Genomic DNA, 25,612 nt, shown 5'->3' with positions numbered 1-25,612 from the left:
ATCTCTGAGGTCTGGACGAGTGACATTTGCTTTGCTTAATTGCTAAGCAGAGAATCTGAAAGAAGACCATCTCTCTGTGGGATCGCCGTGTCCCCTCAAAGGAGGTGACCTTCATCAGTGCTGCCGATTACGGCAAATAATTCCCCCTTCAAAATGACTGTACACAAATTGACTTTGGACCCGGGAGAGAGGGAGAGAGCGAGAGAATGAGAGAGAAACAGAAAGAGACGGAGCGAGAGAGAGAGAGAGAGAGAGAGAGAGAGAGAGAGAGAGAGAGAGAGAGAGAGAGAGAGAGAGAGAGAGAGAGAGAGAGAGAGAAAGAGAGAGAGGGGATTGTTGATGGTGGTTGTTGGGGGGCAGCTGCAGCCAGAAGCCTACACACACACATACATACACACACACACACACACACACCACCACCTCGGAAATCCCAACGCCCCCCTCCCACACACAGAAAGGACCCATGGAGAGGGAGCGACCGGGGCCCTAAGCCGTCCACCCTTCTGCCTGAAAATTTGCATATGTCTCAATGCACAGACAGAGAGGGGAGCATGTGCTGAATGGGAACCGTGGCCAAGTGGATTACACAGGCAGCGCAGGCGATCTGATGATAGACACTCACAATTCCCCGCAGCAGATGATAGACATTGCAGGGAGGGAATGAGGATGGCTAAAACAAGGCCTGTCTGTGCATCACTAAACTTTGTACTTTTAAAGCTGCAATATGTAACTTTTTAGGTCACCTGACCACATTCACATAGAAATGTGTGTTATAGATAGCGGTAGATCTATTCTATGTGCACTCGATACTTTCGATACTTCCCGTTCTTAAGTCAAATTTTTGCTTATTTTACTTTCGGTTTATTACACTATTTTCAAACAGCTAAAAATATAATATTTTTGGTTATGGCAAATATATTTCACAGCGGTTTATGTGGTACAATAATTCTCTACACTATACTTTCTTGTTTTGTCACATAAACTGAAATTAGGCAAACTATTAGAACTTTAGCAATCAGGAAATGGTGGAGCGATTTCTACATAATGCATCTTTAAGTAGTTTAAAACAATATTGGTTTATCTGTGCGCATTCTCTTAAATAATGTTACTGTTGTCAAATGGCTCTAAGTGCAGATTCAACATACATTTTGGTTCCTTTACTTCCTAATGGTTCAAGTTAGCATTAAAGTACAGAAAACTGATCTTAGATCTGAGCTAAAAGCCAACTTCCGTCTGAAGCTCTAGTAGGCCTACTGAGGCACTCAAACAGGTCTGATGTGTCCGTCGATGTTGCGTCCTTTGTTCTGCCTGCTGAAATGTGTTGTAATTGTGCTGTGGGATGTCCAGATGGTCGGATGATAGTGCAGCTGATGGGATTATACCTTTTAACTCTCCCTGGGCCATCTGTTACCCCTCTCTCTCTATCCCCCCCCCCCCCCCCCCCCCTCTCTCTCTCTCTCTCTCTCTCTCTCCCTCTCTCTATCTCCCCCCTCCTCTCTCTCTCTCTCTCTCTCTCTCTCTCTCTCTCTCTCTCTTTCACACTCACTCTCTCCCTCGCAATCTTTCAGATGGAGCAGACTGGATTCACTTGTCTTTATTGCATAAACCATAACAGCATTACAGCCACTTACAGCATGCAAATGACTGGGGCGTTGCAGGCTCTATGTTGAGTCTTCCATATTCTCCAAGTCTCTATGGTGGAACGTGGCTAAGGAACAGGTGGAGTGAGTGTGTATGAGGGGGTGTGTGTGAGTCTGCAAGTGTGTATGTATTATTGAAGGATTTTTTTATATTCATGTTTGACTGTTCAAACATGCACGGTTCAGTTGTGTCAGTAAAATAAATTCCCATTCAGCACCAATAGGGGGCAGCACCTGTTGAGCAGCCTGACACTGTCACCCCATCGTTGAGACAATAAACTGAGAGTATGCCTTGCTTTCTCAGACACAGACAGACAGTCAAGCCATGTCTGAGGCTCTCACCCAGTGAACACTTATTGAAGAATGTGTTGCTAATTTAAAGGGTGCTGTCTGTCTGCCTGCCTGGTGTCAGAACTCTATGGAAGACATGGATGCGATTACGTTTTACGACCGAGTATCCTGTTCTCATGTGTCACGTGTATGAGTGTTGGGGGTGGGGGAGGCAAACAAGTAACATTTTAGCTAGAGAGCTACGGTACATGCTAATACACACACGTGTTTGTTTTTTACACTCAAGTATATTATGTTGGGATGAAAAATAGATTGAGATATATTGGAAAGTTAAATTTTCTGTATTATAGTTAAGTGACATTTTCTCAAACTCCATAAATGAAAGTTATCTGGTGATTTGGGCACTCAAAAGATACTAAGACAGATTGTGTTATTGAAAGAAGATGGTTATGCGAGGCAAGCCTACTGCTCTTGCGCTTTGAAGAATGAGTAGGAGAGGAAAGGGGTGGGCAGGGGAAATCTGTGTGGAACCCTCATAACACACTCACACACACACACACACACACACACACAAAGACATGCACACACACACACACACACACACACACACACACACACACACACACACACACACACACACACACACACACACACACACACACACAGACACAGACACACACTCACACACACGCACACGCACACACACACACACACACACTATCCCATGGGATGGGGGGAACATGGAGGAGAGGGCTCAACCTCTTTAATTGCTCTCCTCATTAAGACGCAGGTTGCTAGGCGATCCACACCTACCGTGTCATAAACGTGAGACACAGACACCAACACAACAGAACGTCACTGAGCATAATGACTTCGATGCTTGAGGCAGGACTTTAATTATTTGATTTTGTCCTCTAGTAGAGGAGTCATTAATAAAGACTAAAACAAATAGATTAGCTTATCCCCCACTAGGACTGGACTACATAAGATATATTAATTGTCTTGTCAGTTGTTTTTTTAGAACTGTTGTTGTGTTAAACGTTACATTTGCTTTTGGTGATAGGACCATTAATGGTTATTAAAGTGGAGAGAAGGCCATTTCAGGCAGTGGTGTGTGTATATAGACTGTTTGCCTAGCCATAATTGCCTCTTGAAATCTGAAGATAAGCAATTTGCACAATTGGTCTGCTCTGTTTTTTCCATAATCTCTGAGCTGTGTGTGCTCTCATCTGCGAGAGGAGGCCAGGAGGGGTCAGAAGGTTATGTTCAGTGCATTTTACTTTTTGAATTTCCCATGGTTTGGAGGTCCTGCTTGCCTCTCTTTTGGCCGAGCAGGCAATCAGTCTATCATATGGAATCAGTTGGAAGAAAAACAGTAAGTTCCTTTTTTCTCCTAGTCCCCCCGCCCCCTCCCCCCCTCCCTCCACCTGCCCTCTTCTTCATCCCCTCATTTCTCCACTCAGCTGAAACTGCAGTGCCCAGCAACAGGTAATCGACCTCACTGTGACTTATTTGCCAATTTTACCCTGTTTCGCATAGGTTAAAAACCTTTATGTGCAATTTAACACTTGGACAAGATTGGAAATAGTATATGGTTTTATAATCATTCAAATTACCAGAATTACTAGCATTCTTAGAATGATTATTGTATACAATTTCCAATCCACTTCAAATAGTATGCATGAGGGAGGCAAATAGCGACTTACAGCCCAGACTTAGAAGAGTGTATGAACAGAGGGCAAATGGAAGGACTGACAAAGAACAGGATGTAAAAGGTGCCTACCATTCTCCAGATAAGGAGGCGTACCTTCTGAAGGGTCGAGTCTGCGAGCCCTTCGCCCATGCTTGGAGTTGTTGTGGACAAACATGTTGTCTGAGACAGCCAAGACGTGGCCATCCACATTGACGGTCGTCGAGACAACAACCTGCAACAAGAGTGAAGGTAGAGCGTGTCATTTAGCAATCTGTATGAAAGCGGCACAATCACGTACAAAACATCAGTGTAATCACACTTGGCTATTTTCAGATTTCCACATGAACATTTAGCACTCTCTGTAATCACTTTTGTTGACTCCACTCTGACGATTGTTGTCTTGACTTCATCGATTCACAGAACACTTTGATCGACTCATCTATCTAGTTCCGTATGGTGGACAAACTAGACGAACTCACAAACAACAAGAACGAACCTCTTCTTTGTTCAACAAACATTTCCCCTGGATCAAAGTCTAACTCAGGCTGAGATTCAATCCGATTGTGGGTTGAAGGCATTGCGGCTCTTCAAGCCTCAATATATCATAGCGCTTGTTTTTGTCGTTCTGCTTTCTCTTGACCACATCTCCAAACAGTGGACCAGGCCATGAATGGAGAAAGTGTTTCCGAGCAGGAAATAGAGAGCCCCTCTCAGGTTCTCTTTGCCGGTGAGTGACCTCGGTGTAGCTGTGGAATTTGGGGGGTGCTTTTTTGGTTCGTTTTGGGGGGAAAGAGGGGGAGTTGGGAAAGAGGTAGGGGGGCAGAGTAGGGAGGTGAAAGAGCTCCATTCTTGCTCACAGGTTCAGAGCTGGGCCAAGCTGCACATGATGGATGTGGCCCTCTCTGGCCTCAAGCTGGTTTTGGGAGGGGGGGGGTAATAAGAGTGAAAGGCAGAATACACAACCTTGGCTGGAGAAACACCTACAGTGGAGCATCTGGTAAATCTATCTGGGAAAAACGGCATTCTGGCCACCAGAACGGAGACCAGAAAAGATAGCCAAAATAGTGTAAGCCTTGGCCTACAATACTCCTCTCCCATCCCAAAATACTCCAACAATAATTGCTAGTTGATTCCCTATAAATACAGTAAATCTAGATTTGTTTAAAGATACAAATGGGGTAAAAGTTTTATACAACACTAACTCATACACCTCCTGTTACATATGCCTTGGGGAGATGGTTTTTAAAGATAGCTCAGTAGCTGTCATAGCTGGGGCAGTATGTCCCAGTCTCTTGTGAATCTAGGAGTAATGCAATGGTAGAGTGAACACCTGAGCTGTTTGTGAAGACATTGACTCTGTTATGTCCAGTTACCCCCCTGAGGGAAAAGGAGAACAGGGAGGTCTAGTGGTGACATCAGAAACAGCCTGTCTGTTTCATGTCTGGGGGTTGCTGGAGGAAGCTAGGTTGGTGTGTCTGTCAAGGCCCATGATTGGCAGTGACTGATGGCCCCTGGAGTTTGTGGCAAGGCAGATAGGATACCTCCACTTTATTCAGGCCTGACCTCCTTCCTGAGGTATATGGGTCTGTGGTTGGTGGATATGTCGATCACCAACTTCAATGGCACTCCTCCACATTTAATAGAGCATGTATTTTAGCTTTAGTAGCCTCTTAGACATGGGAGTATTCCAGACCTCCAGATAGACGTTTCATTGCTCATACTGGCCGCAGTGTAATGGAAAACACCTCTCAGATGGTTCTCGTTGGCTGCACAGTGAATAATCGTGGTATCGTGACAACCCTAGTGTGTGTGTGTGTGTGTGTGTGCATGTGTGTGTGTGTGGGCTAACCCTGAGTTAACAGTGTTGTTACATGTGGTGGGATCATCCTCCCTTCTGTGCTGTGGTTCAGAAAGCTGTCAGGACCACAATTGATAGCACCTCTGAAATCCCATATCCTTATTTGTGTCAGATGGTGTTCTCCAATAAATATTCCTTACATGTGTTCAGCTGCACACTGACACCCTCTGCAAGGGTGTGTGAGTGTAAACCTGTGTGCATGCAACCCGTGAGTGTGTGTGTGTGTGCGCGTGTGTCATTTTGTGTAAATTTCAGTTACCTGGAACCTGCGCATGTCTCTTGGATTCCCTGCATTCTTCAGACAGTTCTGATTGCACTTCAGGAAGAACTTCAGGAAAAATCTGAAAAAGAGCACAAAATAAAAATCCAATTTAAGTACACAGTACTAGAATGGAACGGAATAGAATTAAATAGAATAGAACGGAACAGAAGTATTGCTAGTCTTGCATGGGGGACAGTACAATCAGTCAGTCAGTACAGTCAGTCAGTCAGTCAGTGTAGTCAGTCAGTCAGTACAGTCAGTCAGTCACTACAGTCAGTCAGTTAGTCAGTCAGTCAGTGTAGTCAGTACAGTCAGCCACTCAGTACATCAGTTAGTCAGTCAGTGTAGTCAGTCAGTCAGTCAGTCAGTCAGTCAGTCAGTGTAGTCAGTCAGTCAGTCAATACAGTCAGTCAGTCAGTCAGTAGTCAGTCAGTCAATACAGTCAGTCAGTCAGTGCAGTCAGTCAATACAGTCAGTCAGTCAGCCAGTCAATACAGTCAGTCAGTGTAGTCAGTAGTCAGTCAGTCAGTCAGTCAGTGTAGTCAGTACAGTCAGTCAGTCAGTCAGTCAGTCAGTCAGTCAGTCAGTACAGTACATTCAACACCATAGACAGAAAAGGAGGAAAGAAAAAGGAAGATTTAGAGGAAGTGAAGCAGGAGAGATGTAACGACAAATGACAAGCGGAGGTAGAAAGGTGTGATTTTGTGTTTTACAAAATAGTAAAACAAATAATAATACTTGAAGCCAATACGGGTCCATGCCATTCAACCTGTTAACTACAAATCTACTACACCAGTATCAAACCCAGATATTACTCATTTGTTTAAAATAATGTAGATATCTTCTGTTGCTTCTAATATCCCTTAGCAGCAACCCTTTGTCATACCATCCTCTCACCTGAGTTCACAGCCTGCTCCTACTCCCATCTGCTACTAGAATACAGGAAGTCACTTGATATTCCACCCACCTATTTAATCCCAGAACACCCCCTGTGCAATTAAAGTTGTGCTGTTCAATAGGGAGGCAAATGAGGCCCACCTGTGACCAGGTCTTGTTTGATGAGCATCAGGGATAAAGGACCTAACAAGGTGAGAGCGTGCCACAAAACTTATAGTCCTGTCAGACAATTAGGCGGCCACTCCTGGGACCTTCGCTTCACGCCACACACACAAGCACACACACACATGCACACACATGCACACATGGGTGGGTGAGGCAATTATGCCACAAATTACAACCTGGCTAATTGTCTCCGAACAAATGTCATGTGTGAGAGAGAGATCTAGGGTTGTTTAGTCTTTGAGTCTCTGTCTCTCTCTCTCTCTCTTTCTCTGTCTGTCTCGCTCTCGCTGCGCTTCAGCTGCCAAGTGTTTGCCTGTGAACGTCAAATGAACGTCAGGTCCCTGTGATTTTATTGAAAAAGCCTCCTATCGTGAGCTCTCCTTTTAAACATAACCTTTCCGTGTTCCAGTAGATAACATGACAAAGGAGACAGGTGGAGGACGCTTAACGGTCCCTGACTTGGTTTACTGTCTCCTACTACAAATGTCTTCCCTATTACCACTGCAAGTGATGACAACAACATGTTCTAAACCTGACAGTGGGATCAATGCTTATATCAGCAGAATGTACTGCAACACACCGTAATTGACTTCCTCATCATGTACAGTATATACATAATCATACAGATTCCTGCTACTGGGCTCCTGCCAAGTTTGATGTTAACAGTAATGCTAATATGTCACCACCATTTATTGGTTTTATGTACAATTTCATGGTTTCCATTGAAAAGCAAAATTGGCACTTTTGCCAGTGATTTCATTATCATGTATTGAATGCTTTGTGTAAAGCTTGCTGCTTAAGAGGGTCCTTTCTCAACACTTAGCCTCCTCCTTCTCCCTCCACAGTGGGATCTGGGCCAATGCAATAAATCAGTGGCTTGAAACGACCCCCTAACCCTGGCCACATTAATACATGCACTGGTCATTTAGAAGCGTTCTCCAATAGACTCCAATAACCCTCAGCACCACTGCCAGCCCAAAAGAACATGAGAGGTGAGAAAATATTTTCACTCGCCATCCAAGGAGCTTTGGCCCCGACATCAATAAAAAAAAAATGTTTTAAGCCACGCCAAAATGCTGATTGCCTGTTGGTGTGCGGCGAGACCATAATAAAACCTGACTTGTCGTTAGTGCATTTTGCCTGATTGTGTTCAGTGTGTTTTTGGTTGCATCTGTTGGCCAATCATCAAAATGACCATTATCTACTCTAATTCCCTGACCCTGTTTTTATTTCCCCAAAGAGTCGTAATGTAGAGCAGTAGACATCTGCGGAAAGCAGACCTGAAATACGACTTTTATTTGTCTGTCGCCTCTCATATAGATTGGGTTAGACTAGTGAGTGTGTGAGTGTGTGTGTGGGTAAGCACCTGTGTGTGTGTGTGTGTGTGTGTGTGTGTGTGTGTGTGTGTGTGTGTGTGTGTGTGTGTGTGTGTGTGTGTGTGTGTGTGTGTGTGTGTGTGCGTGCGTGCGTGCGTGCGTGCACGCGCGTGTGTGTTTGTCCAAGATTGATGTGCTTTAAATGTTTAGCACCTTTGTGCGAAAAAAAGAAATATATAAATATACATTTTCTTGCCAAAACGTAGACGTTATTGAAGCCACATGTTATTTTTAACATGGGGCTTTCCTGTACTTTCTTCTGTTGTGTTGTTGTACAATTACAAACTGTAAAACTGCAGTAAAACAAAAAGTAAGCAATAAACAGAAAAGGGTACTTGGGAATAGATGTCAGCTGTACTATCGTGAACTACGTCTTTTATGTTTACTGTTATGAAGACGATTAACCACAATTTCCCAGCTAACAGATAAGCTTCATTTTAACAGTAGTCCATGTTAGTGGCAACAGTAAAGCATCATTACATTAGAGTTGGTTAACATTCTACATGAGCACACTGTAAATTGGTCCTTGGTGAAAAGGCAAGCAATTAAGATCAGCCTCTCTCTTTTACTTCTTAAATATCTACAGAACTTTGTGCTGGTGTTTTGGCACGCTCAGAGACCAAAACGAGGTTGTTTAATTGTTTTTTAATGGGAAATCAAGGCGACGACGCCATTAGATGTTGGCAACGGAGGGCAAAGGGGGGATCGAGAGAAAGAATGAACTGCAATTAGGTTTGATTAAAGCTATCCTTCTCAATAATCTGAGCTAGAGACAGGACAGGAGGACCCTGGTGGCCGTGGAGATGGAGGAAGGTGTAGAGTGATATTAAGGCCAATGAAGGGGATATTAACGTGGCTAATTAAAGCAACTCCTCCAAAGCCGGGAGACGAGCGAGGCTCTCAGCGGACCGCCATGGAGGAAATGATCGGCCCAGCCAGCTATCAGTTGGAGGAGGGAGAGAGAGAGAAAAGGGCTGTAGTTCATCAGAGAGAGGGTGAGAGAGAAAAGGACTGTAGTTCATCAGAGAGAGGGTGAGAGAGAAAAGGGCTGTAGTTCATCAGAGAGAGGGTGAGAGAGAAAAGGACTGTAGTTCATCAGAGAGAGGGTGAGAGAGAAAAGGGCTGTAGTTCATCAGAGAGAGGGTGAGAGAGAAAAGGGCTGTAGTTCATCAGAGAGAGGGTGAGAGAGAAAAGAGAGAGAGAGTGGTGGAGGGAGAAGGAGAGAAAAGGGCTGTAGTTCATCAGGGAGAGGGTGAGAGAGAAAAGAGAGAGAGTGGAGGAGGGAGAGGGAGAGAAAAGGGCTGTAGTTCATCAGAGAGAGGGTGAGAGAGAAAAGAGAGAGAGTGGAGGAGGGAGAGGGAGAGAAAAGGGCTATAGTTCATCAGGGAGAGGGTGAGAGAGAAAAGAGAGAGAGTGGAGGAGGGAGAGGGAGAGAAAAGGGCTGTAGTTCATCAGAGAGAGGGTGAGAGAGAAAAGGACTGTAGTTCATCAGAGAGAGGGTGAGAGAGAAAAGGACTGTAGTTCATCAGAGAGAGGGTGAGAGAGAAAAGGGCTGTAGTTCATCAGAGAGAGGGTGAGAGAGAAAAGAGAGAGAGAGTGGTGGAGGGAGAAGGAGAGAAAAGGGCTGTAGTTCATCAGGGAGAGGGTGAGAGAGAAAAGAGAGAGAGTGGAGGAGGGAGAGGGAGAGAAAAGGGCTGTAGTTCATCAGAGAGAGGGTGAGAGAGAAAAGAGAGAGAGTGGAGGAGGGAGAGGGAGAGAAAAGGGCTATAGTTCATCAGGGAGAGGGTGAGAGAGAAAAGAGAGAGAGTGGAGGAGGGAGAGGGAGAGAAAAGGGCTGTAGTTCATCAGAGAGAGGGTGAGAGAGAAAAGAGAGAGAGTGGAGGAGGGAGAGGGAGAGAAAGGGCTGTAGGTTCATCAGAGAGAGGGTGAGAGAGAAAAGAGAGAGAGTGGAGGAGGGAGAGGGAGAGAAAAGGGCTGTAGTTCATCAGAGAGAGGGTGAGAGAGAAAAGAGAGAGAGTGGAGGAGGGAGAGGGAGAGAAAAGGGCTGTAGTTCATCAGAGAGAGGGTGAGAGAGAAAAGAGAGAGAGTGGAGGAGGAGAGGGAGAGAAAAAGGGCTGTAGTTCATCAGAGAGAGGGTGAGAGAGAAAAGAGAGAGAGTGGAGGAGGGAGAGGGAGAGAAAAGGGCTGTAGTTCATCAGAGAGAGGGTGAGAGAGAAAAGAGAGAGAGTGGAGGAGGGAGAGGGAGAGAAAAGGGCTGTAGTTCATCAGAGAGAGGGTGAGAGAGAAAAGAGAGGCAGTGGTGGTCGGAGAGGGAGAGAAAAGAGTAGGAGAGAGGAAGGGAGGAGAAAACTATTAAGTGGGAAGAAAGCCTAAAGAGATAGACTGGAGAGAAATGCTCATTTTGACACAACCCTCTCCCTTTCGGAATTCTACCAGAATAACCACGACCTGACATCAGCTTTAATCTTCCAACACCCCGAGTTACAAGCCCACAAATCAATGTTAAAACAATCCCCTTCTAACAGAGACTAGGGCAATTAATAGTATTCTTCTGTAGCCTGTACCTCCATGCTCTCCATTCTGCCGAGGCTAGCTACTAATCATGCCATAATGGCTTCTCTCCCTCTGGTCAAAGAGGAAATAGATTGTCTCTTTAGTAATGCAGCGGGCTCGGCGGTTTCCACTCCGTGTGCTTCACATGCCTGGTAATTGAAGAGAAAAGGGCAGACTTTGTTACTTTGACTGATTTATCTCTACTGTGATCATTTTAGGATGACACTCAAAGGGAGACCTAATTCGGCCTAATTCTAGCTCGACCCTCTCCCACCATCAAATAGAGGAGAATTGGAGAAAACAAGCAGACGAAGTGAGGAGACGCTTCCTGATTTAAGGAGCTAAGCTAATTGGGAGGGGGGAGATGTCACCCACTCCTTGACACCTCTGCCTTTGATTCAGGGAAAAATGGGAAGTATTGACTCCATTGTATTATTTCTGGACTTTTACAATACTAACAGGGTATCATACAGCATTTATTTCATAGTGTTTGATACGCCACCCATTTCAGAAGTTCACCACTGACAGATAGACTGAAACATCCATGAGTGTCAGGCATTGACAGTCCGTAGATCCTGATTGGCACCCCAGCAATAATGACTACCAAGGAGTGTCCACAGCCGGCAGCTATGACAGTGAAGTCATCGTTGCAGGGCGGTGCGTATCGACCACCACCCAGCCACAGCCAATCAGACCCCAGTATGAGCCTAGCGATGGGCCTCGGTGAGGATGGAGGAGACCTGGAACCAGCGTCTCACAATGCCCGACAACGATCTGCTGACAGCAGCTCCTCACTGAGATGGTAGTACACAGGTCAATAACGTATTGGCTTTCCAAAACGCCAGGGTCTTAATGTCAAGCCTTCTGCATCCCTTCCAGCTCCAGTATGTAAGGCACTCTACTATGAAGTGTACTCACTCAAGCCCCTGTTCTGACAGGCCAGGCTCCATTACACTGGCTTGTTATTATACTAAATATTCCTGTATAAAAAGGGAGAAAGTTTGTTGGTCTACCTGTGGGTTGTTCTGTACTGACACATCTTAATTTACCATGCTGATGAGAGAGACTCAAATTCCAGAGTGATTTTGAGTAATCTGTACATTGCTGTCGTACGCTGGTTGCTTGCTGTCTTCTCTCATCAGCTACAGCTGTTTTTCCTCCCCTTCCCCACATTAACACTATTTGCCCTACCCCTGTACAACCATAAGTGCCCAGGGACCAGCACCACATATCCTATCACTTCTTTATCATGGAACAAGTTCCTTACGATCTAATGTTATTGGGTTGACGAAAATTAACCCTTTCCACTCTCGGGGCTGTTGCTCTGAGACTGCTATTGCTGAAACATTTCACTATCATTGTTTTCCTGTTCAACATATACAATTCCCTATAACTGGGGAGGTGGGCTGTTGAGACACACAAACAATAAAACCACCCCATTCATCCCTTTATCATCTATACCCTTTCCTCCACCACCCCCCTGTTCTCTAATGGCCAGACTGGCATTGACAATATTTTACTTGAGGATCCCCAGATCTGTCAATCCCTCTTCATTTAGTTCATGGCTGCAGGACTCATTACAGAAGAGAACTCTTTCTCTTTCTCTCGCTCTCCCTCTCCTTTCCTACCTCCCTGACTATCCCTCTCTGAACTCTGTCAGTTTCTTGTTCGAGCAAAGAGAAATGCTTGTCTCACAAATGGTTCATATCAAACACACCCCCTAACCATCTTCAGCTGATTCCCTTCAGGTTCCAGTCCGGGTCTACAAGTTAGATAGAGATTCAGTGGCCCTGCTAACTATCCATCACTGGCTATTCTTTAACTCAGCACATACTACATGATTAGCCCAAAGCTCTTTGCCGTCACCACACAACAAGCTATTGAAACGGTATAGTGGGTCTGCTACTCTTTGTTTTACAGTGAATCTGCGAAATCTGTACAATGTTTTAAGTACAAATAATAATTTCTGTCAAGTGTGGCTTTACTTTCCAAATGAATCAACAACTAGTTTCAGTGATAAAACCAGTACTATTTCTACACTTACTGGAATTTTAGATTATTGTTACTTACACCTTATCCACAATACAGGTGAGGAGGGTGCTGACATTATAAAATAATCACGCACATCAACAATAGAGTTTATATTTATCCTAAATGTGTAAACTGCTAGCCAGCTGGTCTAGCAGCGTGAAAAGGGGTATTTCTAGGGGGAATATTGTGCTTTGATTACTGCTTAGCATTCTGGGCTTGGGGCCTGAGGAAATACCAGTCAACACCTCCCTGCACTGGTGAGATGGAAGATAAGCAGATGCTGGAGTGAATAGCAGTATTTAGGGTGTTGGACGTACTGTTGGGGTGCCTGGAAGGGCCTGGAAGGCTCCCCCTGCCCTCTCCTCCACAGGCACCTTGGAGTGATCAGGCTGCAGAAAGACACAGTAGAACCCAGAAGCTGTACAGAGGAGCCAAGCGTGGGCAGCTTTGACCGTTCACTGACAACAGAGCTACATAGTGATTGTGGAGTTGTGTATTGTGTGTGTGTGTGTATGTGTGTGTGTGTGTGTGTGTGTGTGTGTGTGTGTGTGTGTGTGTGTGTGTGTGTGTGTGTGTGTGTGTGTGTGTGTGTGTGTGTGTGTGTGTGTGTGTGTGTGTGTGTGTGTGTGTGTGTGTGTGTGTGGTGTGTGTGGTGTGCACGCATTGCCTTTGTTCTGTGCGTATGCATATTTGTGTGTGTATACTTCTACATGGTATTATTACTAATGTATAATACATGTATCTAAAGTGACTGTCAGGACTGGTCAGTCATCATAAAGCATGAGGCAGACACTCTGCTACTGCTGCCACATTAAGTCTGTCTCAAAACACAGCCACAGTGGACTGTCATGTAGGCAAGGCACAGAGAGAGAGAGAGAGAGAGAGAGAGAGAGAGAGAGAGAGAGAGAGGAGAGAGAGAGAGAGAGAGATGGAGGAAGAGAGAGAGAGAGAGAGAGAGAGAAGAGAGAGAGAGAGAGAGAGAGATATGGAGGAAGAGAGAGAGAGAGAGAGAGAGAGAGAGAGAGATGAGGAAGAGAGAGGGATGGAGGAAGAGAGAGAGAGAGAGGGTGGAGGAAGAGAGAGAGTGATAGAGAGATGGAGGAAGAGAGCGAGTGATAGAGAGAGAGATGGAGAGAGAATGATAGAGAGAGAGAGAGATGAGGAAAGAGAGAGGGATGGAGGAAGAGAGAGAGAGAGAGAGAGAGAGAGAGAGAGAGAGAGGTGGAGGAAGAGAGAGAGTGATAGAGAGATGGAGGAAGAGAGAGCGTGATAGAGAGAGAGAGAGAGAGAGAGAGAGAGAGAGAGAGAGAGAGAGAGAGAGAGATGGAGGAAGAGAGAGAGAGAGAGAGAGAGAGAGAGAGAGAGAGGTGGAGGAAGAGAGAGAGTGATAGAGAGATGGAGGAAGAGAGAGAGTGATAGAGAGAGAGAGAGAGAGAGAGAGAGAGAGAGAGAGAGAGAGAGAGGAGAGAGAGAGAGGAGAGAGGAAGAGAGAGAGAGAGAGATGGAGGAAGAGAGAGAGAGAGGTGGAGGAAGAGAGAGAGAGAGATGGAGGAAGAGAGAGAGAGGTTGGTGTGCTTAAAGCTAACAGGTAACCTTTCTGTGCTCCGAGGGAAAAAGCAGGGGGGAAAGAAAATGTCAAATTAAGACGGGCCAGGCTGAGAGACGTAGCTGCCATATTTGTGTGCAAGCCTAGTGCTGTTGGCAGCAGAGATGACTGCTTTCTGATTCATCTGGGGCCGTATGGCAAAGCTTTGTCAGTCTGTGCGAGGTATAAATAATTCAGGGTGAGAGATGGCAATTACAGGGCCCTGCACAACCAAAATGAATATTTTATAAGGACTAAAACCGCCCTGGAATGAATCACACACATGGAGTCACACACACACACACAGTTAGTACATAGGAACACTTCACACAGCTGTTGTACTGTTGACAATATGACTATAAACCCAGAAAATAATCAAGGGAAAATATTTGCTCCTACTTACATGTGTGATTTATAATATTCTTTGGTTAAATCTGGAATCTTTAATGGTGAAACAGCCACGTCCGTTTGCGATATTACAACAACAAAGCAGTCACTGAAAACAACCAACACAGATTTTCCCCTCGGACATCATGGCACGCGCGATAGAAAAGCACAATATGTACTGCAACTTTGTTACCATGCAGCTCATCATCTCAACAACAAAAGCAATATCAACGGTGGTGGGGCGGCCAGTGGCGCTGTTTCCCCCTACTGCGGTTTCCATATTAAGGGTCTTAAGGGTCTTATTCAGGTCATGCTTGAAATATGCTCGTTTTCTACCATTCTGCACAATAGAAGCTTCTTTAGAACAACATTAAAAGTACTTTAGGCATTTGTGATGGTCCTCTTTTCACATCTCCCAGTGTACATTTCATAGTATAAAATCTGGATATTGAGGAGTCAACTATGGGAAATATTGACTCTTGAATAAGAAATAAAATAATTAGCCTCCACACTAATTCACATAGTCAATGGCTCCTGAGACACAAAGCATTTACTTTGAACCAAAGTCTTTACCTTTGAACATGTATTATGGTCTTTGTGTCCAAGAGAAAGAAGCTAATGCTAATGGAACAAGATTAAACCCCACAAGCCGCCCGAAGCATTTACCTCTAAAGGGTTTTGCCTGTCGGGTTTCCTGCAAAACCCTGTCTTTATAATTCTGAGACAAATAATAACATTGTTCAGGGGTCCTGAGGAGTGCAGTGAGCTGCTTGAATGGCCATTGTATGGAGCAAGCTAATGATACCTTAACCTTTGTGAGAGAGAGGCCAGCTAGCTCTGCGACATCAGCGCTACACAAGTGCTTCTCTGTCAGGATGTTTAGGAGAGGATTTTGTCCGTGGTGGGAAAATAGTATAGAGGATAAACAAACCTTTTTCATGTATTTATTTTTTACATCCATCTGTCCTCAGTGCATGGTGAGAGGGATAATCATAAAATGTGGATTCCTTTCATGGATGTTTCTGCATGATTCATTTAGCTCCCATTTGGAGTATGATTTCTTGGGGGAGTTTATGTCATTGTAAGATTCTGATTCCTTCAGTCCAAAGGGGGGGATGAGAAGTCTCTGAGGGGGGAGAGATGCCTCCCAGAGCAGTAGGCTTGCTGAGCCCAGCATGAACAAGACGCATCGTGTGTGTTGGGAAAGTGACAGCGAGGCAAATGCTAAGAGAAAGCTGCTTCCTACTGAACCGCACACGGTTAGCGATCACTAGCTGTTGTGAAGGCAGCTGACAAACTCCTAGCATTCCATGTCTAACCCGTTTGTGTGAGTTTCAAAAGAGTGTGATTTGCAAATAACATGAAGCTGGGCATAGAGTGGGCATGTAAGTGTGCAGAAGCCCCCCTCCCACCTTCTCCACAGAGGGAAACCCTGACTTGTCAGCTCAGTTCTTTGTCAGGAACACTGACAGATAAACAGATCACGTTTTGCCTCTCACTCTTCCTGGCTTGTGTACTAGTCTTCTTCCCTATACAGGTTGACTTGCTTAAGGGGAGGAATCGGTTGAAAGACACCCTGCTGCTTCTAGGGGCAATGACTGAAAACATCTCAGGGCGCTTCAGACAGCCGAGACAACCAACAATGGGGGTTGATGTGGAACTGAAACACTGTTCTGGCCTCCGTCTAGAAGCACCAATACAGGGCTTATTTCTCATGCAAATTACTACTAATGAGCTTCCTGAAACCTGACTAATTATATCGAAGTGATTTCTTTAATTAGTTTGTAATAATGTATCATATAAACATCATAGTTAACAGATTAAGCCATATAGAAATATACATTTGTCACACTTTAGAAGAGATGTTGAGAGGGTTTGAGTTAATCTTGCTTACACTGAGTGCCCGGGCAAGTATTGACTAAACAACTAAATGTGTATTTAGAAGCTGTTTAGTAGCATTTAGAGATAGAGTCATGCATGACTAGAAATGATGTCAAGTCCAAATGCCTATTTGAGAAATAACAGACGCCATTAGAAACGATAAGAAATTACACTTATCTGTCACATGGCACTTCTAGCTATGCCAAGACATTCCAGAAGCCCCTAAAGAGCTGAAATTTCCAACAAATATCTAATGTACCAGCAGTCACTGGAAAACTCACAGCAGCTACGCACCAGTCTGTTGAGATCCTCAATCTGCCTTGAGATGGATTAAACATTCAATTTGTTACTTGCTAGACCACCACAAGGTTCACCACTTACCATGCAAATGGAAAATGCCAGTAATCTATTAGGATGCTTGATCTGACTCTGTGTTATGTTGTATTTGTATTATATTTACTTCAGGGAAATTACAATTCCAGTCATATTTATCTTCATGAGGAAATGTGCGTCTAAATGGAAATCACCTTTAGAACGCGGGTGGATGTACTGTAGTGCCATACTAATGTGCTCCCTGAACCGTGAGATTTAGTCACCCTGTATGGATGCACAATGGGCTGCCTCTACACATCAAACATGCTTTCCCACTGTTAAGCCCATACTCTGAGCCCCCGATGCTGTTTGATAATTATTACGCCTACATTACAGTACAAGTCTCTGCCTGCGGAGCTGACACACACACACACACACCTCCTTATATAGCAGCGTCCCAGTGAGCTGGTTGCACTTCAGTGGCCACTCTAGGAAATAAAAACAAGGAGGAAATTGGGAGGTTTTGCGTAAAGATGGCTGTTTTACACCAGGAACCCATTCTTTTTTCAAACATAATGCCTGCTTTGAGCATTGCAACTAAAGCTGTAAATAATGGACAAAGGAAGAAACTTTGAGATAGTGGTATATTATTTAAATCAAGGTTACATGATAGGTTGCATTACTTATAATCCCCATGTTTTAATTCTACAAACCATTTTAAATGTGCCAATAAACCCAGATGAAACCAGGTAAGATTATTTATTTATACAGCACACTTCAATTATGCTATTAGATGAATTTATAGTGATACAGCCGTTGACTAATCCCAAGATTCAATTAATCTCTCTCAGTGCCATTTACATCCAGATGTTTAGAGTTTGGGGTAATCAATAAAGAGGGAATAAAGATTGGCATTCACAATAATCCCCTTGACAAGCTCCAGCCCAATGTTTGTCAAGCAAATTAAACACACTTAGACTTTTCACCTGCTCCTACAACGACACCACATATGGCCGTGAAGTTAAAAATAAGAAACTGTGCATACATTACCATACATAATGCACTACTCCCTCCATTTAATATGCAAATTTTGTAAAATATTACTGAATACCTTCTGTTCGGAATGAATAAATTTGAATTGCAATTAGAATAATCTTGTATAATTAATGAAAACTGTCAATTTTGGTTCCGAAGTAATTTGATTAGCATGTTGACAGGACACTTATCAAATTCAGTAAACTGTTAGATTAGGAAGATGAAAAAGGAAAAAAGAAAAGAGTCTAAGAATATTTTTTCAACATCTTTGACATTTTCCCTTGGCATTGTAAACAAAGACACTTGCTGGCAAACTTCCTGAATAGAGGGGTGAGAGAGAGAGGGAAGAGAAAAGGAGAGAGAGACGACAGAGATAGAGGGGTGAGAGAGGGAGGGAAGAGAAAGGGAGAGAGAGAGGACAGAGATAGAGGGGTGAGAGAGGGAGGGAAGAGAAAGGGAGAGAGAGAGGACAGAGATAGAGGGGTGAGAGAGGGAGGGAAGAGAAAGGGAGAGAGAGAGGACAGAGATAGAGGGGTGAGAGAGGGAGGGAAGAGAAAGGGAGAGAGAGAGGACAGAGATAGAGAGCCTCTTGAGATTCTCTGTGAATTCCAGTCGACAGATGAAAAGAAGTGTATCGTCCAAGCTCTTGAGTGAGCCACTCAACTCTGCTCTGTGCACTTCAACTAAGCCAGAGTTTAAGGACCTTATTTCTCAAAGCGTTTGTAGCTTTAAGATCACATGGCCATAATGATCTAACAACAATCTAGCTGTAGCTCTTTCAAAAGATCAGGTTCAAGAAACCACTGTTGTTTGTGTCAGTGTTGAAAATATATTTAGAATTAATATATTTCATTGTTGCATTGTATGAAAAAGTACCATCTGTACAATCTACAGATGAACAGAGCCTGTGACCTCCTTTTCCCCTCTCTTTCTCTGCTCATTAGCTACCCTGAACCTTCCCTTCTCCCCTTCTCAGTTTTGAAACCCCCAAACGAGACCTAAATTGCTTGTGATACAGGTTAGCTTGGGGGGGGGGGCAAACATCTGTCGCACTAGGTACCCACACTCATCCCCGGGTATCTCCTGTGAGGAACTTTGGGATGTTTCATTCAAAAACGCTGTCATCCATGTAAACCTCCTGATTTCATAATGACTAACTCTTGGTACTTTAATTAATTTAATAATGCCTTTCAGAATCCATAAATGAAAGGGGCTCTGGAGTGGTGCATTAATTAGCTGACGCCGATGCTACCACTGTCAGGCTGCTGGAGGCTGTCAGGCACAGGGCATGGAGGAGGATGGACACAGCTGAGAGGGGTCAAAGGTCACGCCAATCATGCTAGTCCCCACATGTAACAAGTCCTAATTTGTCTCTGGTATACATGTTCTAGGGTCATCCTTCGGTCATGTAGAGATTCTATGTGATTCTCTACTTGCTAGATTGTACGAGGCAGGTGGTTGATCGGTAGGGAATTTGTTTCACTATTGTTTTCATGTTGAAACTATTATCTGATTTTGGCAGTTTCCTGTCAAATGTGCTTTACCCACCCAACCCAAATCACTCTACCAGTTAGATAGATTATATTCCCAAATCACTGCATCTCTTCCAGAAGATGTTTTCCTTTCCATATTGAGTAAACATGAACTAGAGGAGGCTTGTGTCTGTGTCTGTCCATTTATTACCATCAAATCAGCTGACTGAAGTTTCTCAGTATCTGTGGAGGCAATTATCTGTTTTGAGAGAATGCGTAATATGGGACTTTGTAATGGTATCATTTGGAGTCAAGGCACAGATGCGCCGTGCGGAGCCATACTGTAATTAGAGAGAAACGCTGTACAGGTTTTCCACTAATTAGCAAATTATGCTGAAAATAGCATCAAGCTAATTAACAGTTATTATGGCATTTTTGAAAGTATGACTTTAATTAGCAAAGTCCTGACGCAGGCAATTTCCAACTCGTCTCCAAGAAGATGGGGGATAAAAGAATAGAAAATACCGGGCATGATCAAGAAGATACCCAGATTATTATGATGCTGTCAAAACTGAAAGAGAAAAAGAAACTGAGGGAGACAGGGAGTGAGGGGTGCAGGGGGCAACGGGGGGGATGGAGCAAAGCTTTTGTGTGCTGTGCGTCTGAATCTTCATCCAAATGAGGGGACATGTGTGCTGTGCCACGTTGCCAAGAGGAGCCCTGAGCGGGGTGCCCAGTGTCAGGTGGCAGCAGTTCGCCCCACTGCGACCAGGCAGAGAGGAGGCTGAGCTCAGCTGGTGCCCACAACCACTCACTTATTCTACTCCGCTGCACATTAAAGTAGTCTGTGAGGGGAGCCAAGCAGCGGCAGCCAACCTGACAACACTGTGCCTCCTTGAACAAGTCCACCCCCTGCCAGCCTGCCTGCCTCTCTGCCTGCCTGTGCTCACTGAGAATATGCCCTATAGGGGATAGCAGACCAAGCTGAAGAGTTCAGCTCCTTAGTGATTGACAGAATTATATGGGGGGGTGGGGGGGGGGGAGACTAGGATATGCTATGGGGGTTGGGGGTTGTGGAAAGGAGAGTAGTGATCGTCAATACCCCCACACATCATCGTGGCAATACCATGTAGGTGTTTGTGTGTATTTTAAAATAGGTGTGTGTTAAAGGAACCAACATTGGATCTTTGGGGGGTGCATCACCTGAGGATGTGGAGAGAGAGGAGAGGAGAGGAGAGGAGAGGAGAGGAGAGGAGAGGAGAGGAGAGGAGAGGAGAGGAGAGGAGAGGAGAGGAGAGGAGAGGAGAGGAGAGGAGAGGAGAGGAGAGGAGAGGAGAGGAGAGGAGAGGAGAGGAGAGGAGAAATAGACTTGGGGGTGTTTGAAGGCCTGATGTGGTGTGGGAGAGAGAACAGAAGTGTGCCTCGCCCCAGGCAGCCTACAGCTCAGGCCCATTAGCTGGGCTGACCTTGCCTGCGCCTTTGTCTTTGTGCTCTCCTCCCGCTGCTTCCCCCTTCTCAAGCATTCTCTTTTTGTTGTCTCCGAGCCAGACTGGGAAGGAGGCCATGGCTTTCGGCTCTCTCCACTTCTCCACCACCAACCCCACTCCCCCCTCTAGCCTGCAGCTCGCACCCCAGAGGGGTCGTCCAGTGACAGTGACACCCCCAGCCAGTTTCCACCTCTGGCCCTTACTGGAACTTGGCCGGACAGTACAGCAGCCATTAGGCCTCCAGAGAAAGGCCTAAGAGAGGGGGCCCACATCACGGCGCTGCCGGCCCACATACATGCAGCGTCCCTGGGCAGCCTGCCTCTTTATTGCCAGCCTCTCATTTGGGAGGATGGAGCCTGGCTGCCAAGTTTTGACTCTACCACATATGGCCTCCTCCATCAATCGGACTAATCAAGCATCAAGGGGAGGCAGGGCCTGCTTAATTGCCAGCCAGATATAGCTGCTCTCACTTGACACGCCACCTGAAATAGATACAGGTCTGAAATAGATACAGGTCTGAAATAGATACAGATCTGAAATAGATACAGATCTGAAATAGATACCCGTCTGAAATAGATACAAATCTGAAATAGATACAGGTCTGAAAGAGATACAGGTCTGAAAGAGATACAGGTATGAAATAGATACAGGTCTGAAAGAGATACAGGTATGAAATAGATACAGGTCTGAAAGAGATACAGGTCTGAAAGAGATACAGGTATGAAATAGATACAGGTCTGAAAGAGATACAGGTCTGAAATAGATACAGGTCTGAAAGAGATACAGGTCTGAAATAGATACAGGTCTGAAAGAGATACAGGTCTGAAAGAGATACAGGTCTGAAACAGATACAGGTCTGAAAGAGATACAGGTCTGAATGAGATACAGGTCTGAAATAGATACAGGTCTGAAAGAGATACAGGTCTGAGGAGCGCTGACAGAGGATACACGACTATGGCCACTCCTCTGACAATGATATCAAAATACACTGTTATACAACCACCGCTACTGTGTACCTCTTATCCGTACTATTGCTGCCGTTGCTATACTACTAAACAACTGCAGAGAATCATAATTACTGGCAATCACTTTTAATGTTGCCATCCACTCATTTGCATGATATTACTTTACTCTGCTACATACAGTCAGAAGTTATGTACAGGCAAGGACAAGCCCAAAATCTCTGTGCATACTATAGTGTTCATATGGAGTCTATCAGGGGCTGTCTGCTGCCTGGATAGCACTTCCTGATCCCCTGCACCCCACTGGGGCAGCAGCTAAGGAATAACTTAACACACAGGATGAGGACTGGAGATCAACCCCAGTCATCCATTCATCTCTGGTTTCTGCTGTCACTCTCTCTTCCGTTTGTAAACACCTGAGACGTTGTGGTCTGAATGGGCTGGTGTCCAGTGTGTTTTTCAGCGGCCGACTCACATTCACTTCAAACACAACAACTGACAGATGTCTGTCTGCCTTCTCTGTGTTCTTAAATACTAAGGCTACGTGATAGCATCTGCGCTGAATGTCAAAGTGGGGATATTCACCCCCCATTTGACCACAAATGCACTCAACGTAGAGAGAGATAAGACAGAAAGAAAAAGAGACAGAATGTTAATTCAATTTCCCTTTACTCATTTCTTCTCCTACAGATACATCTCAGATCTCCTGGTGAGCTCCAACTCTGCGTGCATCAAACCTGCCACAGTAGGAGTCCATAATTAACCAGTCATGTTTCAAAGACCTAACAACAACAACAAAAAGAGGACAATGTCAACAGGATTGGGGTTCTCATTCATGATTTAAAGTTTTTCATCGAGGGAGGTCTGTTCCAGTAGGAGACTGTTAGTTCTGCCCTGAAACAATAATCTGTTTCATTACCTTAAGGATGGGGAACTAAGGCTGGGTTAAGGATGGGGAACTAAGGCTGGGTTAAGGATGGAGAACTAAGGCTGGGTTAAGGATGGGGAACTAAGGCTAGGTTAAGGATGGGGAACTAAGGCTGGGTTAAGGATGGGGAACTAAGGCTGGGTTAAGGATGGGAAACTAAGGCTGGGTTAAGGATGGAGAACTAAGGCTGGGTTAAGGATGGGGAACTAAGGCTGGGTTAAGGATGGAGAACTAAGGCTGGGTTAAGGATGGGGAACTAAGGCTGGGTTAAGGATGGGGAACTAAGGCTGGGTTAAGGATGGGGAACTAAGGCTGGGTTAAGGATGGAGAACTATGGCTGGGTTAAGGATGAGGAACTAAGGCTGGGTTAAGGATGGAGAACTATGGCTGGGTTAAGGATGGAGAACTAAGGCTGGGTTAAGGATGGAGAACTAAGGCTGGGTTAAGGATGGAGAACTAAGGCTGGGTTAAGGATGGGGAACTAAGGCTAGGTTAAGGATGGGGAACTAAGGCTGGGTTAAGGATGGGGAACTAAGGCTAGGTTAAGGATGGGGAACTAAGGCTGGGTTAAGGATGGAGAACTAAGGCTGGGTTAAGGATGGGGAACTAAGGCTGGGTTAAGGATGGAGAACTAAGACTGGGTTAAGGATGGGGAACTAAGGAGGGAGAGGAAATGGTGGTTTAAAATGGTGGCGTTTTCAGAGTGTACCGTAATTCCAGTGTGGTGTAATGTTTATTTAACTGTCTCTGTCCCTGCCTGCTTTCGCTGTTTACATGTTTAATTGATAAGTGCGCTGCCGGTTTCTTCTGCCCATCTGCCAAGTCGTTCCCTTCCTCTTATCCTACTCATTCCTCAAACTGACAGCTCTCTCTCGCTCTCTCTTACTCTCTCTCTCTCTCTCTGAGACACTGCTCTCACTCCTCTCTATCCCTCTTCGTCTCCTCCTCATCTTGCTCATACTACAATGTACAGCACAGTAGGTACATATGACAAGCATTTTTTTGTTTTGAGCCCAGAGTTTAGTGGCCAAATATATATCTGTAGAATCTACATATACACGTATCTTAGTTGATACTATGGCGATGCTATGCTAGGGCGTTAAATGGGGGCTCGTAGAGAAACTGTGTTCCCAGCCCAGCTATTCCCCCACGTCTAAATCACCGGCTGTCAGACGCAACATGTGTGTCATTGTATTCCCATCACCCCATCGTCTTTCATTGTAACCGCCATCACCTCTGAAGAGCTGCCTCTTATCAGTAGAGTGTCAGAAAGCCCCCCCCCCCCCCCCCCCCCCCCTCTCCCTGTTAAATGGTTTTCTATTAAGAGCAGTGTTGTGTTCCTCTGATAGTGGCTGGCCCTGCACTTCATCATTCAGAAATCCCTATGGGCATCAATGGACCTGCCTCTTCAGCGCAACCAAAGGCTCTGTCATTCACCGCCACTGAAAACATCCTAAACGAGAATGTTAATCTGAGGAGGCATTCATTCAAAGGAACTAGGAAGTGGTCTATTGGGCGAAAGCACTCTCCTCCAGAACGGTCCACTGGAAGGCAGTAGCCAAGACACCTGCAGATGGTTTGGTTATAAGGTTTTAGGGGATTATAGATTTCAGGGTTTCTGCCCTACAGCAAGCTGAACAAATACAATAAGCTGCTGTGTATCAGGAAATCTCCAGCTATCTCAGGAGGATTGTCAAATTGGGTTTTCATTTTCCACAAGCAGCATATGTAAGATGGTGGAAGTGAAACACATTTCCTCCTCTGTTTTTCCTTGTAAACATCCTCTCATATGTTGCATACTGTTGGAAGGTGTCAGAATAATTCCCCTGAGGTATACAAGCACCTTGTCTGTACTCCATGCCTTGTAGGGTACATAGGATAAACAGAGAAAAAACAAACCTCTCTTCCATGTGATGGTTACTGTGGAAGCTAACTGTCAGTAGCCGAAAAAGTCCAAAACGGAGTTCCCTCCCCAGAGTGGTGAGATCCCGCTGTGGGCCTCGGTGTGATCAGCAGCATCCTCACCACGTCTCCTCTTTATTCAGTAAATAGGTCTGGGCATGTCCTCAGTAAACAAAGCACTGACTGACAGTTGAGGGAGAGAGGGAAGTGGGAGTCAGCCTCGTTCCCAATTAGAGTCGCCTCAGGCCAAACTTTAAAGAGGAGATCAATCCAACACATCGCTAAACTGATCCTGTCACAGTGCTGGGGATATTTAAACCGCCGTGAAGAGTGGGGCAGGGCAGTTCCCAGTACAGTTTGGCAGCGCTGGCTAATGACTGGCGCTAGGCTATCTCACCAGGATCCACACCCCACAGCGAGGCTGCAGTGATTGACGGCTGAAACCAGACCTCAGCTGCTGCTCCCTGCACACTAGGGGCCAGATGGAGAAATAGTACTCAGTGTGTTTTAGTATGCAGCTCCTTCTCTGGCGGAAATGCACTAATTGTCTTTCTCTTGCTCACCTGTGAGGCTGTTTTCAATCACGGATGCAAGAGTACATTTTAAATTAGCCCTGGATGTGTTTTTCTTCTTTAACCCAAACTTCTGAAGCTAGCAGACTGATTCAAACATGCAGGTGAATCTCATCCCTGTCCACTTGAGGTAAAAAGTTAGCTCTTACTAAATGCTGAGCCAAAAGGATTTAGAAGTAACTATAATGGCATTGTCAATTTATGACATCCTGCAACTCCAGCAGATATCTTTGTCTACAAGTGAGTAACATACTCTTCCAAACACGCAGAGGTAAAGAGTAATGATAAACTACTACAAAAACAGAGGAACTGAACATTTAAAT

The 25,612-nt window shown here is 45.0% G+C and overlaps 1 protein-coding gene across 6 annotated transcripts in view; it reads right to left on the bottom strand.

The window, feature by feature from the left end:
- The window catches only part of LOC109889966 (transcription factor COE3-like), a 73,759-nt gene that overhangs the window by 23,990 nt on the left and 24,157 nt on the right, over window positions 1-25,612 (bottom strand). For 4 of the 6 annotated variants that reach the window (XM_020481834.2, XM_020481833.2, XM_020481835.2 and 1 more), the window contains exons 7-8: window positions 5,742-5,823; window positions 3,739-3,856 (exon numbers count right to left, since the gene is read on the bottom strand). In XM_020481834.2, coding sequence (XP_020337423.1) covers window positions 3,739-3,856; window positions 5,742-5,823 — 200 coding nt within the window. Of the gene's footprint in view, window positions 1-3,714; window positions 3,857-5,741; window positions 5,824-25,612 lie in introns of all 6 variants that reach the window. The other 2 variants (XM_031823578.1, XM_031823579.1) reach the window with 1 other exon arrangement.

Source organism: Oncorhynchus kisutch, linkage group LG4, assembly GCF_002021735.2.
Source record: "Oncorhynchus kisutch isolate 150728-3 linkage group LG4, Okis_V2, whole genome shotgun sequence".
NCBI lineage: Eukaryota > Metazoa > Chordata > Actinopteri > Salmoniformes > Salmonidae > Oncorhynchus > Oncorhynchus kisutch.
The sequence above is the reverse complement of the archived record's forward strand: the minus strand, read 5'-3'. Positions and strand labels throughout refer to the sequence as shown.